Genomic DNA, 16,881 nt, shown 5'->3' with positions numbered 1-16,881 from the left:
GACAGAAAGGAAAATAGGCCTAGAAAGAGAAGCCACTTTATTTTTATAAGTACATCATCAGATTGAAGACGGGTTTCTCAATTGAGGAACAAGATATTCTCTAAAGGAATGATTAAATTTACCAGTGAGTGTAAGAAATAACATAGGTTTGATGTTGATGAGACAGCATTGTGGAGAAAAAGGAGATGTCAAAATTGCATCATGCCATTCTTAAGATTGAATTTGGATTCGATTTCAGAAAACACCAAGTATGAATGTTCATTCTGAAAAGCCCAGCATTTCCTATTTCTAAACCAAGAATAGACAGTGCTATTTAGCTTGGCAGAGAAAAATGTCTTAACATTAATGTTTTCAAGACACTGGCCTTATTGGATTACTAGAGAAAAATGGAAACTATACTTTCCAGAATATTCTATCTCTAAGGGTGTATATAGGGGTGACTTCTGAAATTCCTTACAGCCAATAACTTTAATATTCTGTATCTTGAGACTTTCTTAGCATAACAATATTCCTTTTTTATCTGATATTTCAACTTTGAAGAGTTCCTAAGGAACTGTTGTGAGATAGTATTACATGGATGGAGCAACATTGATCTGTGCAGACTAAATCCTTAGAGATAATTGTTACGGGTAAATCCATTGAAACCACCTAAAGAGCTTGGATATTTAGATCTCATTCATTGTGTCTGTGCTTTTCCTGGAGAACTCTTATGTTTTACCACCAGAATCACAAAATCACATAAGATTTTGCTTAACTCCACTACTCTGAACTTTATTAGAAATTGATATTAACTACAGTATTGTTTTGAAATGTTTTCTCTCTCCTATTAATTACATGCCACTGATTTTCTACTGCCCTGTTCTGGAACTCCTACTACCTCTGACTATTCTTATTCTGATATCTGTAATGATTCTTTGTTTTTGTTTTTGTTTTCCCTCAACATTGATTTCTATTCTATAACTTACATGATCTCTTCCTAGTATAATGTGTAAATTTTATTTGTAAACAAAATATATTTCTTAACTTGGTTTATTACTATACATACCTTTTCAGGTAATAATATATCATAGAGATCTCTCCATAGTCATATATAGAAAAATATTTTGAGATATAATTGACATACAACATTAGTTTCAGATGCACAACATAATGATTCAATATTTTTATATATAGTGAAACTATGACCACAGTAAGTCTAGTTATCATCCATCACCACACATAGTCAGGATTTTTTTCTTTTTAAATATAGGCATCATCTTCCATCTTACCCCTCTTATTACTGTCCTGATAACTGAAAAAAGCTTTTCTGGCTTCAACCATCACTTTTATGCAGTTGACTACCAAAGGTATATCATAAATTTGACTCCTCTACCAAAACTCAAGACCACATTTTATTTTTCCACTTAAGGGGTACATTTGCATTTAAACATTAATATGTGAAAGACACTCTCAAATGTTCATTGAATAAATATAATCCCAATTCCTCCCTTCTCTCTGACACCACATTCAGTTACAGAATGCCATCATTTCTACCCTCAGAGTCTCAAACTGATAATTACATTTTGGTTTCTATACTTACTACCGCTAACTCAAGTCTTCATTATCTCCTGCAAGGATTATTATAAAAAGCCTTCTGGTCTCTGTGTTAAAAATATGTTTCAATCTCAACAAATTTTATTTCTGCTGTAACCTGGGTCTTTCCAAGGCATAGCTCTCACCCATCCATGAATCCTCAGGAGCTCCCTACTCTTCGGAATTGGGAAGCATGTTACACCATGTCTCGGCATGCCTCTCCAAGTTTATTTCATTTCCTTTACTTCCATACATAGATGTCTTTATCAAAATAGACCACGTATCCCCTAAGCACTATCTCAACTTGGACAACTCTATACTGTATTTGCTAAAAGAATGTTCTGGAATGTCACCAGCTCCTTGCCACTCACTGTGCCTCATGTTGGACTGTCAACAATCCAGCCATCCTTCAACATCTACACTAAATGATTCCTTCTTTAAGAACATTTTCCAGTCCCTTACATGGAACAACATCTCTTGGAATGAATCTCTGTAACATTTGGTTTGCATGACACACACCAAAGTGCACTTGGTATGTTATTCATCTATGTAATTCTTTTATGCCCACAACTGGACTGAAAACTCTTTGTAGATGAGAAGCTTATTCCTTTACTGACCTGAATCACTAAGGAAAGGGTTTGCTTATAGTAAGAGATAAATTCTTTTTGTTTTTAATTGAACACAGTCAGTGGGCTGCAACATACATCACATGACAGATCCTCCTTGAATTCAGTTTGGTGAACACAATTCAGGTTTTAAGTCCAAAACTAAAACACTTAGTTTCTAAAGAATAGGCTATTCTTACCAATAAATAAGACAAACACAATATGCTACTTGAAGTGATTATGGAAAATATACGACTAAAATCATAATAAAGAACTATAAAACACTCTGCCACAACTTTAGACAAATGCTCTAGAGCAGCTGTCATCCATGCACTTGCCCTGTCACTCTGATCAGGTGAGGTCACATACATCCTATTCTGTCTTGGGAACTGCAAACAGCTAGGCCTCAAACAATGTGCTTGTCTCCCCTTCAGTGCATGCTCTGCTTTGTTTTACATTACTGCCTCCAAAAATTCTAAATATCTCTGAGTCATGAGTAATGTTTATCCCTTAATTCTATTTTATAATATAATACATACACAAATGTTAAAAGAATGGACAGTTTCAAGAGACAGTGTGGTTCAATTTGGCAATTGGGAGTTTCCAGAAGGCTTTTCTGAGGGGAATTTCAGGAAAGTGATGAGAGAAGAATGGGGCTGAAAAGAACTAAAGAGAAAATGTTTGGAGAGAAATGGTAGAAAGTCAGTTTAAACACTCTTCAAGAAATATTCTTGTTGAAGAAAAATAACTTGAACACATATTAAATCATATTAAGATATAGTCCCCCTGACCTAATCGATAATAAATATTTTAAAAATATATTGAAAAATTCACACTTTTCACTGAAGAAGATCACTTGCTTGTACAGCATATTTAGAACATGTAGAATACAAGTCTATGATAAACTGAGGCATATTGAAAATTTAAATCTCTCTGTAGTACATCAATTTTTCATATTCATTCACTTATTGAGTAATTATATAAGCTACTTAGTAGTGTTTACTAAGTGCTCACTAAATTGTATTCATTAGAATTTATCATGTGTCTATTTTGAATGTCATATTCATATGTGATATGAAAAATACTCAATTACTTTATAAATGCATTGGCTTGTTTAACACCTTTGTTCATAGAATACGTTTTTTCCAAGGCTTGTGTTAATAAATTTTTGAGGTCATAAGTCATTTGAGAAATTGATCAAAGCTATAGACCTGTTCCCTCCCACAACGAACAGGCTCACATTTATACCAACATGCTCATAGTTAGAATGTAAGAGCATTTCAGTCATCAAAAGCTGACACAGGTAGGGACTCTTTTCAGATAAAAGAAGCTTCAAAACTTTTCATTTGAATTATTTTGGAAGAAAATATTTCCAAGACATGTCACTCATTTTTCCTGCCATCTTAATCAGATTACAGAAACTTTTATCTTGATGAATAATGCTGTTCCCACCATATGGGCTCCACTCTGCCAGATTCTTTCAGAACTTCTTTTTCTTTATTGTTTCAGGTATTCTATCTGCTATGTATGTGATTCTAACAGCACCATCTCTGCTCCCAACCCTTTCTGTCAAAACCAGGAACCAGAAAACAGAAAGCCCAAAACTATTTAAAGTTGAAATAAAATAAGCTATCTGCCAGGTTCTGAGACTCTCTTATTAAATGGTATGGTCTTTCTTTTATTTGTGGTTATTCAACTCTGTCTCTTTCTTCAAAAACTTATTTATATTCCAGAAAAGTGAGGTGCTGTGCATACAGGCTTTATAAAAATATTCATAGTCTCTATAAGACATGATGATCTTTTGAAGTTCTTTAAGGAGTCTTTTGTTAATTATTTAATTTTATTTATTTATTTATTTTTGTACAGCAGGTTCTTATTAGTTATCTATTGTATACATATTAGTGTATACATGTCAATTCTGATCTCCCAGTTCATCACATCACCACCCGTCGTTAAGGATTCTTGTTCCAACACACTGAAAAAAAAAATGGTCATAAGCAATAAACAAACTTTCTTAGTTACCTAGTCTCTATTTATCACTAACATGCTTTGTGTATGTGTGTCTGCGAGCTTGCAAGCATGTGTGTGTGTGTGTGTGTGTGTGTGTGTGTGTAAGATCGATGTTGGATAATTAATATTTGGACTTAGGACGTAAAACAAATGCCAACTCACACAGTTTACAAGTTGTCATTGCAAATTATTCTCTCTGTGTGTCCTTGTCCAAAAACATTGGACATATATGACACAACACTATAGTCATGCTTTACATATACTAGTATCAAATTGGATAACAGGAAGAATGTGAATAGTAAGTGATTATTATTTATATTACCCAATTTGATACGAGTGGATTGCGATGGTTAATTTTATGCATCAACTTGACTGGGAGAGGAATGCCCAGATGGCTGGTTAAACCACATTTCTGGGTGTGTCTGTGAGGGTATTTCTGGAAGAGACTAGCATTTGAATCAGTAGACTGAGTAAAGCTCTCCCTCACCAATGCAGGTGGGCATTTTCCCATCCATTGAGGGCCTGGATAGAACAAGACGTCAGAGGAAGGGTAAATATGCTCTCTGCTTATCCTGGACATAAATCTTCTCCTGCCCTTGGACATTAGCACTCCTGATTCTTAGGTCTTTGAATTCAAAGTGGGGCTTAACATCATTGGTTCTCAAGCCTTCGGGTTTGGACTAGAATGACACCATTAGCTTTCTGGGCCTCCAGCTTTCACAGAACGGATCTTGGAACTTCTCAGCCACTGAAATTGCATGAACCAATCTCGCAAAATAAATCTATTTCTATGTACCTACAGATATCCTATTGGTTCTGCTTCTCTGAAGAACTCTGACTAATATATGGATATACTTTGGAAAATTCTTAAATATTATTGAGAATAACCTTCTTCTGGTCGTCAAATAACAGTAAGTCAGTCCCTGGGCTATTATTTGGAGAAACCAAAATAAATAAAAACTCTTTTGGGTGGTGTAATAATGTTTGGGATACTTATTCACAGAATATAACCTTTTCTTATATGGATAATCAGTGAAGCGATCAGAAGGCCAAACAATCACACTGTCCTTACACAAGACTGAAGACAATATAGGACAATATTGGTTTTACTTGCAGCATTAAATTGCTTTGTCACTATGCTTAATATACTTCTTAAAGCTTAGTGATGATAAAGGAAGTAGGCAAACCTAGGAAAAGCATAATTTTCACACAAAAACCCCACAAATTTTTCAAAAATACAATTTTGGTAAGTCAAAAGAAAGGTAAAGAGGAATAAAGATTTGCAATTTATGGATATTTATGGAATTTTTGTCATAAATAATACTAGTACTATAGGGCATTTGGTATGCTGTTATTCAAACAGCCTACTTTAAGTTCAAATTTAAGTTACTAGACTCTAAGATTGGTTTTGGTTTTTAAAGTTTTTCCAAACACATTCTGAACAAGTGTCATGTTTTGATCTGATAATACTTTTATTTAGTCATGTGTTTTAGAATTAGGTGCTAACATTAACAAAAATCAAGAAAAAATAGCTCCTTGCCTTTTCCCCCTCTGTTTTTCTTGTAAATTACTATTGTCCAATCTGGCGTAGCAACCTTCCTGGTTCCTTCCTCCCCCAAAAAGTCATAGGCCCTTAGAAGAGTGGTTCCATCTTGAATGACCAGCGTCCCCAGAATCTCTCTAGGGTTTTCCTTCCATGTGTCCCAAACTCATAGTCTAACTTGCTACCTCCCTTTTCCACAGATTTTACCTTTCCTCTCTTTGCCCAGCCACTTTTGGAATGGATATTTTATTTGGATTTTCTCTGATTTCTGAATTCATCCTTCAATAAAGATACTATTTTCGGTCACTTTTTCTTCTCCTTGTCCATAGCAAGGAAAGGTCCCTTCATTCGTGAACCAGCACAAGCTGCTGGACATCTACTCTCAGGAAAAGTTTGGGCCCTCCACCACCTCTGGAAAGTGGATTAAGGCATAACTCTAACTCGTAAGGTCTCAAGCTGCATGAAGATGGCATGTGGGCATGGAACCATCTTCAGACCTTTGAGGTCTCCATTACACAGGTTCTCTTCAACTGAAGAATATTACCAGTAGTTAGCTATTACCAGTTACAAGTTGAGGTCACCCTGGCAGAATATATCTCAGAGTCAAATAAGTCACTATAGGACTAAAGGACCTTCTGAAGAAATCAAGTATAAAACGAACCACCAAAGCTGTAATCATAAAAATGTTACGTTCTATACCATGTGAACTCCCCTAGTTAATCCCTCCCAAAAGTTAGATCTCTTCCTGATCTAGAAACTAAAACTTAAACATCCTTTGAATAAGAATGTGAGGTAAGATATTGATTTAAACACATCTTTATCTACAGTTAGTAGTCTTCATATGAAGATTGCTAAAACATGACAATGAAAGAAAATCTGAGTCATAGTAACATCACAAGAGGAAGCTGTAAAGAAATAAAACTGTAAACCTATATCAACTCAATGCATATACTATTTAGGAAGAATATTTCTTTGTTCTTGCAGTTTTTTTAACTACAAAAAGAAATGTGCCATTTGGTTAACATAATTGCTATTGACTGACTGTACAATAATTGTAGCACTGTAAGAGGCCGTGTGGATTTTGCTTCTCTGTGTAATTCCTCCCTCTAAAAGACAATGTTATAGACAGCTAAAGGAAGAAAGATTTTCACTTTACATTACAGAATCCACTACAGAGACCCAAGAGATGCACCGTGTCCTGGAAGTTACTCAAGAAAACTTCGGCAGCAGCAGCATTATGACAATGACCCCTAAAGGTCTGTGAAGAGTCCCATCCTTATGGAGATTCAGCACTTCTTTTGGACCCCCAGCAAGAAAGTGACTCGGCATCTTCATGAACAGTGTTTGCAAGACCATGAAAGCTTATTTTTTATATAATCACATAGTATATACTGTATATTTTCAACATGAGATTGGATAGCAATAAACATTTGCTATATACGTGTACAGATAAATACAAGTAGGCTTAAATAAATGTACACAAATACACTCAGATGAATGCGAATGTGTGTGTGTAGGTATGTGTCTATAGTGCATATGTGGTTGGCCCATTGAAAAATCAGACACCAAATATCCACAATACATTACTCATGTAGACTCAAAGATATGAACAATGGGTACCACACTTAAAAATGTATGACTCAGATACTTGCAAATATTTTTAAAAATTCAGTCAGATTTTGGGAAAACATCCTATTTCTTACCTACATTTCCAGTCATTAAGTATGAATTCTGAAAGTCCATCATCCCCATTCCAACAATGTGTATAAAATCTTCAATCACCTGCATTAACTCTATTGAGCCCGGATAAATCTACAAAAATAAGCAAAGGTTAGATGGAATTTTAAAAATCTATATAATAGAATATATAACTGGAATTTTAAAAAGACACAATGAGATCATAAATGATCTGATTTATTTGAAAACATTTCTCCAACTAGCAGCAGCTGTATTTTTTGTTTTTACTTTTTAAAATTATTTTTAATCATTTTATTTTATTTTTAAATTTTTATTTATTAATTTATTTGTTAACCCATCTAACAGTTGTATATTTTTTGAACTAACAGTTGAGAATGACATCAAATGTAAGACAGCAAGAACTCTGGAGGTGATATGATGCCGTGATTAATCCTTCATAAATCCAAGAAAACTCAAAATATCTAACAGATTGTACACTTAGAAGTAGCATGTCTTTACTTTTGATGGGTTCCTTTCCTCACTTAAATATAACATAGAACAAACACTGAAATTGTGGGCTTTTTACATTTTTTTTTTACTTAGCACCTGTACAATGAACACTGGGAGAAAAAATAATTATTATTGCCATCATGAATATTTAAAGACTATGAAGTTCACTGCAAAATAACTATCTTGGGAGAGACATTTATTTCTAATAATTGTAATAGCTGCTGTATGAATAATAGCGTTGGCAGTACTTGCAGGATCATAAAACAGTTCTAGTATAGGTGTTTTACATGTACATATGTAAGACACGCCCAACACCATCCGCCTCATACACTGCAAACAGATGAGTGTTTGCTTAAAGATGACCTGATTCTGGCAATAGCTCAGAGTGAGTGGAATGTGAGGTCCATTTGAAAAGACAAATGAATTTTAGCATGTGTAACCCATCATGCTGACAAAGTCAGCCTGCATTATATAACCAGATTAAAGCAGAAAGTCTTTTGAAGTTACGTTCCTTGCTTTTAGCCATTCAGCACCACTGCAGCTTCAAGTCATGAAAAATTTAAGTGGATTAGAGAATTTTAATGGCTTTGTATTTGCAAAGGCTTGTACAAAAGGGGGAGAGACATTCTGATTAGCAGAAAGACATGTCGGGCAGGGTAGCCAGTAGGCACAGTATGTATATTTTACAGGAGCTTGTGGCCTCACCCATCCAAAAATCAGACACCTCGAATGCATCATATACTTACTCACATATGGTTGAAGACACGAACAATGGTTATTACAGTTAGAAACATATGGCATAGATAGTTGTATTTTTTTTTTAATTTCAGGAAGATTTGGGGACAAATGCTATTGCTTACCTATTCCATTCCCGAAATGTGTGTGAAATTTCCTCCCCATTCCAAAAATGTGTGTGAAATTTCCATCAGCTCCGAACTTCCTGCTGCTACTGTATTTTTTCTTCTATTTTTGGTGTGTGTAGGTGTGTGTGTCTATGAATATGTGTAGTGTGTGGGTAAATACAAATTAAAAAGAAGAGGCTTAATCCTCCCTGTTGAAAATAGAGAAGAGACTCCCTCCCTAACCCCTTGCCCCCCTCCCTTAAGAGCATTTACTTTAGAAAACGTGTCATGGTTAAATTCTTTCTTTGTCTCTTTGAAATGAATGTAAACCTTTTTGCAAGTTAAATAGCCTCTTCCCAGCTTAAAGACCTAGGGATGTCTTTCCGTGGAAAGTAATCCTCCAGATTGCTGTGCGGTGGGAGGGGCAGTGGGAGGGTTAGATCCTGCCTTAAGCAGGTGCCTCGCTCTGAGTTGCAAAACTTCCCGCAGTCATTAAGATATCAGAGCTCATTTTTCCTCTGGATAAAGCCAATTAACTAACAAGGTGGTCACCCCAATTACCCAGTGCATTTAGGATGAACTACCGAAAGTCCTCTTACTTGAGAACTAGCTACTGTTTGCCTCAAGAACACGTGTGTAATGAGTTGGACATCCGCTCGTCTGTATTAAAGGATGAGGTTTCTCTGTCTTTGCATCTCTTAGTGAACTGCCTGTGATGCACGTCACATTCTGGCTTAATGCCTATTCAATAATAAAACTGTTTTCTTTCCTGTCTACTTTGGGGAGAGGTTTTCTAGGGTGGCAGCAGATTTTGTTTGTAGTTATATGTTCCCAAGAGTTTTCAAATGTCATAGAGCCGGGGCTGACTTTTTTATTTTTATTTTTTTTCTGTAAAGGGTCAGAGAGTGGCTTTGTGGATCACAGGGTCTCTGTTGGAACAACTCAGCCATGTCCTTGCTGTACCATACCAGCCATAGGTACTGTGGCCAGGATCCCAAACTTTATTTACAAAACAGGTGCCAGCCTGGATCTGACTCAGTGGCCACAATTTATGCACTCCTGGAGAGACACAGGAGAGTTCAGTATAAAAAGGAAATACTGATGATCAAAATGATCATGGCTGAAACGGACTGTCCATTCCAACTACAATGATGGTGTATAAAACAGTGCTATATAGAATGCAGCCTCTTTTTTTTTTCACTTTAGTATACTGTGTTTTTAGTAGGATGCTTTAGCTAAACATAGTTTCATCCTTCATAACTGGGTTTTATGTGTAGTGAACAAACTACGAAATGACATTGTTTCTTGTCCAAAAGTGTGAGTTCTAATGGCAAAACCCTTCTGACTTCAATATTCACCATTTTACTCAGCTAATCTTCCAAATGCACACAGAGCTATGCTTTATATTATATTTTGTTGAGACTATTCCTCTAAAATAGACAAAGGATTGTCTTTGGTAGATTTTAAACAGCTCTTATTTCTGAAGAGTTCACCCTATGTGCCAAAAACTTGGAGGCTCATTTACCACTTGGCTGCATTTATGAAAACACTGTTACAGAATAGTTGCTTTTATTTCAAATAATTACTTCAAAGAAGCATTAAAGATCATCACTACTGAAAAATATTTAAAAGATAAGAATATATTTAACTCAAAATCACAAGTAAAGAGGTGGATTATGGAGTCAGGATTTTCCATTGACATAAAGTTCTGCCACTGTTCATTATTTGCTCAAGTTGGGACCTTGCAGTAAATAACACCATCTGATGGATTGCAGTCTTGTTTTAAATAGGGTATTATACATTTGTTCTAAATATATCCATAATTAATAGTCTCCAGCACTCTACAAAGATGTGCTTAGCCTCTGCAGTGTATTCTAAGGAAAGACACCATTTTCTCACAGTGAGTGAAGGAGGTTCTCCTCTACAATGAAGCCAAGGACAAATACATAACTCAAACTAGTAGGAAAAGATAGATTCAGTGTCTTAAACTAAGGAGTGATTTTTTTTTCTTGCTATGGCCAGAAGCATAGCACTTGTACCTGATAATGAGGTGGACCCACACTGGACTATTTTTAGAGTCTATCCATAGAGTTCCTATGATAATAGAAATAAAGGGAATGCTTTACTCCTGAAGAACAAGAATATGATTATAAAGGGAAAGGGAGAGAGAGGGTCCACTTTAACCTCAGGAAATATTCATTTTCAATATTTCATTTTTCTCACGGAATTTTTAACAAGGGTCAAGTAGAAAACTTTTAAATTAAATTTCCACAGGATTTTTATAAACATGCTTATTCTCCCTTTCTTAACTTCTAACTCATATTTTCTGAGATTTAGAAAAAATAGTATTAACCATGTGTCAGTGAGCATAGCACAAATGGCAGGGCCAGGGATTTTTAAAACAATAACTAAACCAATAAGGCTAGTTGCTACAGTTACCATGCTTAGCAGAAAGAGAAAAAAAAGCAGAATACATTTCTTTTAATGAGAACTCATTTTCACAGTTCTTGGCTTTGAATCAAAATGCACATCTGTATACATAATTCAGATTATACATAACAGAGTAAATACAAATGATTTTACTAGTTAGTACTCCCACAGTTTAGTTTGCAATGTGTCCGTTTAGATTAGCTGTTTTTCCTATAGTCTGTAGACAGGAAAGAAAATGATGGGTAAGGCATAGAGTCATTATGTATTAATACCTTAAAGTTAAACATTACTTAAACCTGCTCTGTTTTATCACATTTTAAATGTCATTGATTCCATAGATTGTTATGATAAAGGAGGTCACTTGTTTTCTCTAAAATCAGTACGAGATAATCTAGAACGACTTTAAAATTTTTCCTATTATGTTCTTGGAATGGCGAGCCATTACTTTTTTTCACATATTATGAAGCCTTATTTAACCAACTTCATTTTAATTTCTGAAATAACTTCAGCTTTACCTGTTGTGCATCTTCCCACTTTTCCTTGTTGTCTTCATCTAGAAGGTTGCTAACTATTTGAAAGAAGTTCTGTAAATTAAATTAGATAAAAGGTTTAATGTTACACGAGGGAATATCCTTTCCAACAACATCTGTTTGAACTGATCCTGCGCTGAGGGTATAAACACTTTGCAATACTGCTTGATGACCCTAACATACTATTCTAGAAGATCTCTGAGGACCCTCTCTCAGCAACATGATTCTGGGATTTCTAGAGAACGTCACATATTCAGAAGACATCACAATAGGCACGACACTTACTTTCTATCACAGTTATATGCTCTGCATTCCACTCTGTCATGCCACCGTATAATTATTCCTTACAAAGAAGCTCTCTTTGTAAGCTCCTGTAAGAAAATCCCCTGTGTTTGTCTTATTAAAGTCGTCCAGTTCCCTGTGAGGAATGACTGCTACTCACACTGCTGGGTCAAAGCACAGCCCACGGGCAAAGCTGAGGCCAGTGACGCCTTCCTCTGTTGGATCCTGGCTTTGTCCCTTCCTGGCTATTTTACTTTAACGTTTACAACTACTTATTGTAACGACGACATGAAATTTTTCAAGTCCCTGCATGGTAAGTGCTCAGGAAGTCTTGGCTATTTTCAAATTCCCATTCTTAATTCCCCTGCCTTTTGCAGCAAGCCAAAACGGACGGATGTCCAAATCCTTGTCATCCCCCTGGTCCCTAACTAACTGTTGGAAACACATTGGCTTTAACGTGTTCCAGCAGTGCCCGCGATGAGTTTCGGTTTTCCCTTTCCAGGCAGACAGGCACCTCTCGGTGTTCGGTTTTTGTTTCCCACACACCCGCATCGTCTGTGTTAGTACTCACTTCACACACGAGGTGTCTGTACCAAAGAGAGACCTTCCTATCCTCTCACACTCGCTGTGAGCCAGGAGAGGAAAACCAGGGTGTCAGGGACATGGGGTCACAGGAGACCTAAGAAGTGTAAAGTGAAGCCTTGGCATCTGTCTGAAGCTACATGGATGGTGGTCCCTTGCTTTTATCCTCAGAGTCCAGCTCTTCTGGCTGCTCTGTATGTTATGAACAGGAGAACCACCTTATGTTGATACCTTCGCTTAGGACAGGTCTCCCTGCAGGGGTTGGGGGCCAGGTAGTCACATTTTTTTAGCCTCTTCAGCCTTTTTCCCTATCCAGTCAGCTTTTCAAGATACGCCTTTACTCTAATTCCAAAGAAATTCACCTGCGTGTTTTTAGAAGGAAAACCAAGCAGCTTCATTTCCTCTTGGGGTTTGAATCTGTTAGCATCTATATTTAATTGCCCTATTTGTGCTATTCATTTTAATAGTTCCCTGCAATCATATGGCTGAAACATGTTTCGAGTCACAACCTCTATAAAAGTTACAGAATATTTTAGGCAAGTCTTGAAAAAAAAAAAAAAAAAAAAAAACCAGAAACGGCACATCTGTTTGAGACCCGTTTTCTAATTCATTTAACCTTTTTGTACTACCAGCTATTTTTTCCACTTAAAATGTCCCGGCTGGGGTGATTACATTTCAAGGGCTTTGTCCACTGAGCTGTAACTCTACGTATGGGCAGAAAGAATTAACCTTCAGAGTTCTCCGACTGCCTGTGGCTGGTGAACTCAGTACGGGACGTGGTGCTAGTGAGACAAAAGTTGCAGATTTCATCCCCTTTCACGCCGTCCGCCTTGCTGAGGTCCACGACCGCGCCTGCGTCCTAGCCCCTGCCTGCTCTCATACAAAATGCATGCTGCTCCTAACAAGGGTACTGCAAGAATGGGAAGCAATGTGTGCCAAGGTATCTCCGTTTCTGGGAAACCATTGCACAAAGCGTGTTTTACTGACAGCGGGTCAGCAGCTCTGCGCTGTACGTCAAGGCCAGTGAGCACACGCGATTCCTTGATCAAAATGATACATTCAGAGTTCGGTGTTTCAAAATCACCAGAGGGCGTACATAAAAAACCACAGATTATTAAAATATACATTCTAGTAAGCAGAGAGTCTTACAAAGGCAGTTGTACTATTTTCCAAGGCCAATAAATCATACATGACTAAATGATCATGGGAATGCCGCACAGAGTAAAGCTCTCTTTCTATCTCCCTGTGGATGGAATTGGAAAATGATCAGTTGTGGGTTCGTGTAGGGGGACAGAGGCTAAGCCTCAACATCCCAGATGGGGGAGGGGGAGGGACATTTACGGGGATACTGAGCTTTGCTTGTTCCTCAGTGTATCTTCGTCCCATGCAATGCCTTGCCCACAGCAGGTGGTTAATAAAGTCCTAACTTAAAGGAAACAATGAAATCACAAACTCTGTTTCTCCAGCAAGACTCAAGCATCATTCCTCTGAGTTGACCCTGCTGTAATCTGTCTCACACACATTGAAAAAAAATGTACTTCGATATATCAATTCACTTATACATTTGCTCAAATATCAGACTGACAGATGTAACAAAGCAGAACCAAACAGAACAGCATTTTGAAGAGGGGACTCATAACCTTTCAGGCCACTTGACTGACTTTTTGAGAAAAGTATAAAGCAACTTCCATGGCAGCAGACACACAACTTCTAGAGTTTTTCAAGAGCTCTGCTACCTGTGGTCAGACCTCTCCTTTGATGATATGTGGATCAAGTCCCTCAGCCTCTGAATTGCATCTGACAGGTTTCTGTTTTGTTTTGACCACGTCCCGATCTCTATGGCCTAGACTGATTTGAAAAATTCAGTGTCCTTGGCAGAGTCTGAGTTTGGAGCTTGAACTAGGCAGACCTGCTTTAAAAATTCCCCCAACATTTATTACCTATGTGGTACTGGAGCTAACGTTGCCCAACTCTGCCTACATTCTCTACCCTGTAAGGCAGAGATGCTAACACCTGCAGGGCAGAGCAGCTGTGAAGCTCAGAGCTAATTCTCAGCACAGTATCCGACACACAATAGTGCTCAATATATGGCAGCTTTATTATTTTATTCCCTTTGTGTTATCTTTTTACGACTGGCTGCATGATTTGTATTTATAGCCACATTATGGCCCATGATTTGTTCAGCAGAAAGCTCTCCATCCTAAGAATGTCCTCTGCTGGGAGGGGTTTCAGCGTTGTGATGATGAGACACTCAGCGCGTGGGAGACCCTGAGCAAACGGCAGTGGGACACCGTGGGCAGGAAGCAGGACTCTGGTTTTCCTTGGCAGGAAGTATTATTAAAATCAGCACAGTGAATGCATGTCGTAAAGAGAGGCATCGATGTCTCTGCCCCATTCAAAGTGCAAGTCCTAGATTGGGCCATGTGGGACTAAAAGGACACTCGATTTTCTTTCTTATTGGAGGATAATTGCCTTACGATGTCATGTTAGTTTCTGCTGTACAATGAATTGAATCAGCTGTATGTATACATATATCCTCTCCCTCTTGGACCTCCCTCTCACCCTCCTAATCCTCTAGGTCATCACAGAGCACCTACCTGATCTTCCTGTGCTATTCAGCAGGTTCCCACTAGCTAGTTATTTTACACCTGGTAGTGTATATATGTCTATACAAGTCCATTCTCTACATCTGCTTTTCTATTCCTGCCCTGGAAATAGGTCCATCTGTACCATTTTTCTAGATTCCACATACATGTGTTAATATATGATATCTGTTTTTCTCTTTCTGACTTACTGCACTCTGTATGACAGATCTTCTAGAGTAATGAAAATAAAAACAAAAATAAACAAATGGGACCTAATTAAACTTAAACAGTTTTGCATAGCAAAGGAAACCATAAACAAGACAAAAGACTACCCTCAGAATGCGAGAAAATATTTGCACATGAAGCAATGGACAAAGGATTAATCTCCAAAATATACAAACAGCTCATGGAGCTCAATATCAAAAACAAAACAAAACAAAACAAAACAAACAACCCAATCAAAAAATGGACAAAGACCAAAATAGACATTTCTCCAAAGAAGACATACAGATGACGAAGAGGCACATGAAAAAATATTCAACATCACTAATTATTAGAGAAATGTAAATCAAAACTACAATGAGGTATCACCTCACACTGGTCAGGACGCTCAATTTTATGAAAAGCAGTAAGTACGTAATTCTTTGTTCTATAACTGGTTGGCTTCCACTTGACAAATTTCTCAAGGACTATATACAATTTTCTATAAATATATTGAAGCACATCTTAGCATGTACTTTTGCTGAATTCCTTACTGAAAGAGAGTTGTAGATTAGGTTCATGATCTGAGATATCTAAGCCACAAGAAATGTGTTCTCTTCCTCCTAACCCAGCAGCAAATGCCTGGGCACTGAGAGACAGAGACAGGCCCCAAGGAACAGAGCTAAGAAGGAGAACTGAAAGCTTTCAGGAATGGTGGTGGTCCCAACTTGAAATATAGAGGGATCATAAGAGAGGCTTAAAGGCTAAGCAAGGAAGCAGGGACACACCATTAGGATTAAAATGGCACAGCCCAGGACAGTCATGCATCCAGAGAGCAGTTGACAGCTGCAGGTCAAGCGTGATCCAGCCCCTTTCCATCTCTACACTCTCTCTTGAGCAAACGTGTCCCCCACTCTCTCTACTCCAGGCTCAGCAGACTTCTCCATGCATCCCAAACCTGTTTCTGCCCAGTCTCCAGACCTATATCATGCTGCTCCCTTTCTTCAACCACTTTACTTCCTGTTCTTTACTTGAATAACCCTTTTTTTTTGTTGTTCTCCACATCTAGATTTACATGCCTTTTCCCCAGAAAGGCTTTCTCCCACCTCCACCCTGTAAGTATACAAAGCCTGCACAGTCTCTTTATGTTTCTGATTCTGAGTAGTGATTTTTTTTTTATTTTTCATTTACCAATACTGTCATCATTCATGCTTTGCCAAAAATCCATGGAAAAAAAGAAACAGCCCATTCCTGGAAGTAATCACCTAAAATAATAAGACGTGAAGGAAGAGGTTCTACTGACCAGAAGGGACCCTCGTTCTCTGTTCTGAGAGTCAGCTTTCCCCAGTACCTGGGGAATTATTAGTATGACGGTCTCTGACTCTCCCGGCCTCTACATCCATGCATGAGCAACCCAGCAAAACTACTGTGCACTCACCCAAGGACGAATAAGTACTGCTTCACCCTAATGTAATGAAGGCAGCAGCCAGCTGTAAGGGAGCCACTCACAGG

General features: G+C 37.5%; 1 protein-coding gene across 1 annotated transcript in view; it reads right to left on the bottom strand.

Moving 5' to 3' along the window:
* Window positions 1–16,881, bottom strand: part of ADGRB3 (adhesion G protein-coupled receptor B3) — a 789,966-nt gene that overhangs the window by 374,672 nt on the left and 398,413 nt on the right. Inside the window, exons 10-11 of the mRNA XM_060114602.1 lie at window positions 11,705–11,773; window positions 7,434–7,542 (exon numbers count right to left, since the gene is read on the bottom strand). Of these exons, the coding sequence (XP_059970585.1) occupies window positions 7,434–7,542; window positions 11,705–11,773 (178 nt within the window). The remainder of the gene's footprint in view (window positions 1–7,433; window positions 7,543–11,704; window positions 11,774–16,881) is intronic.

This window comes from Mesoplodon densirostris, chromosome 12, assembly GCF_025265405.1.
Source record: "Mesoplodon densirostris isolate mMesDen1 chromosome 12, mMesDen1 primary haplotype, whole genome shotgun sequence".
NCBI lineage: Eukaryota > Metazoa > Chordata > Mammalia > Artiodactyla > Ziphiidae > Mesoplodon > Mesoplodon densirostris.
This window is presented reverse-complemented; position numbering and strand designations above follow the sequence as displayed.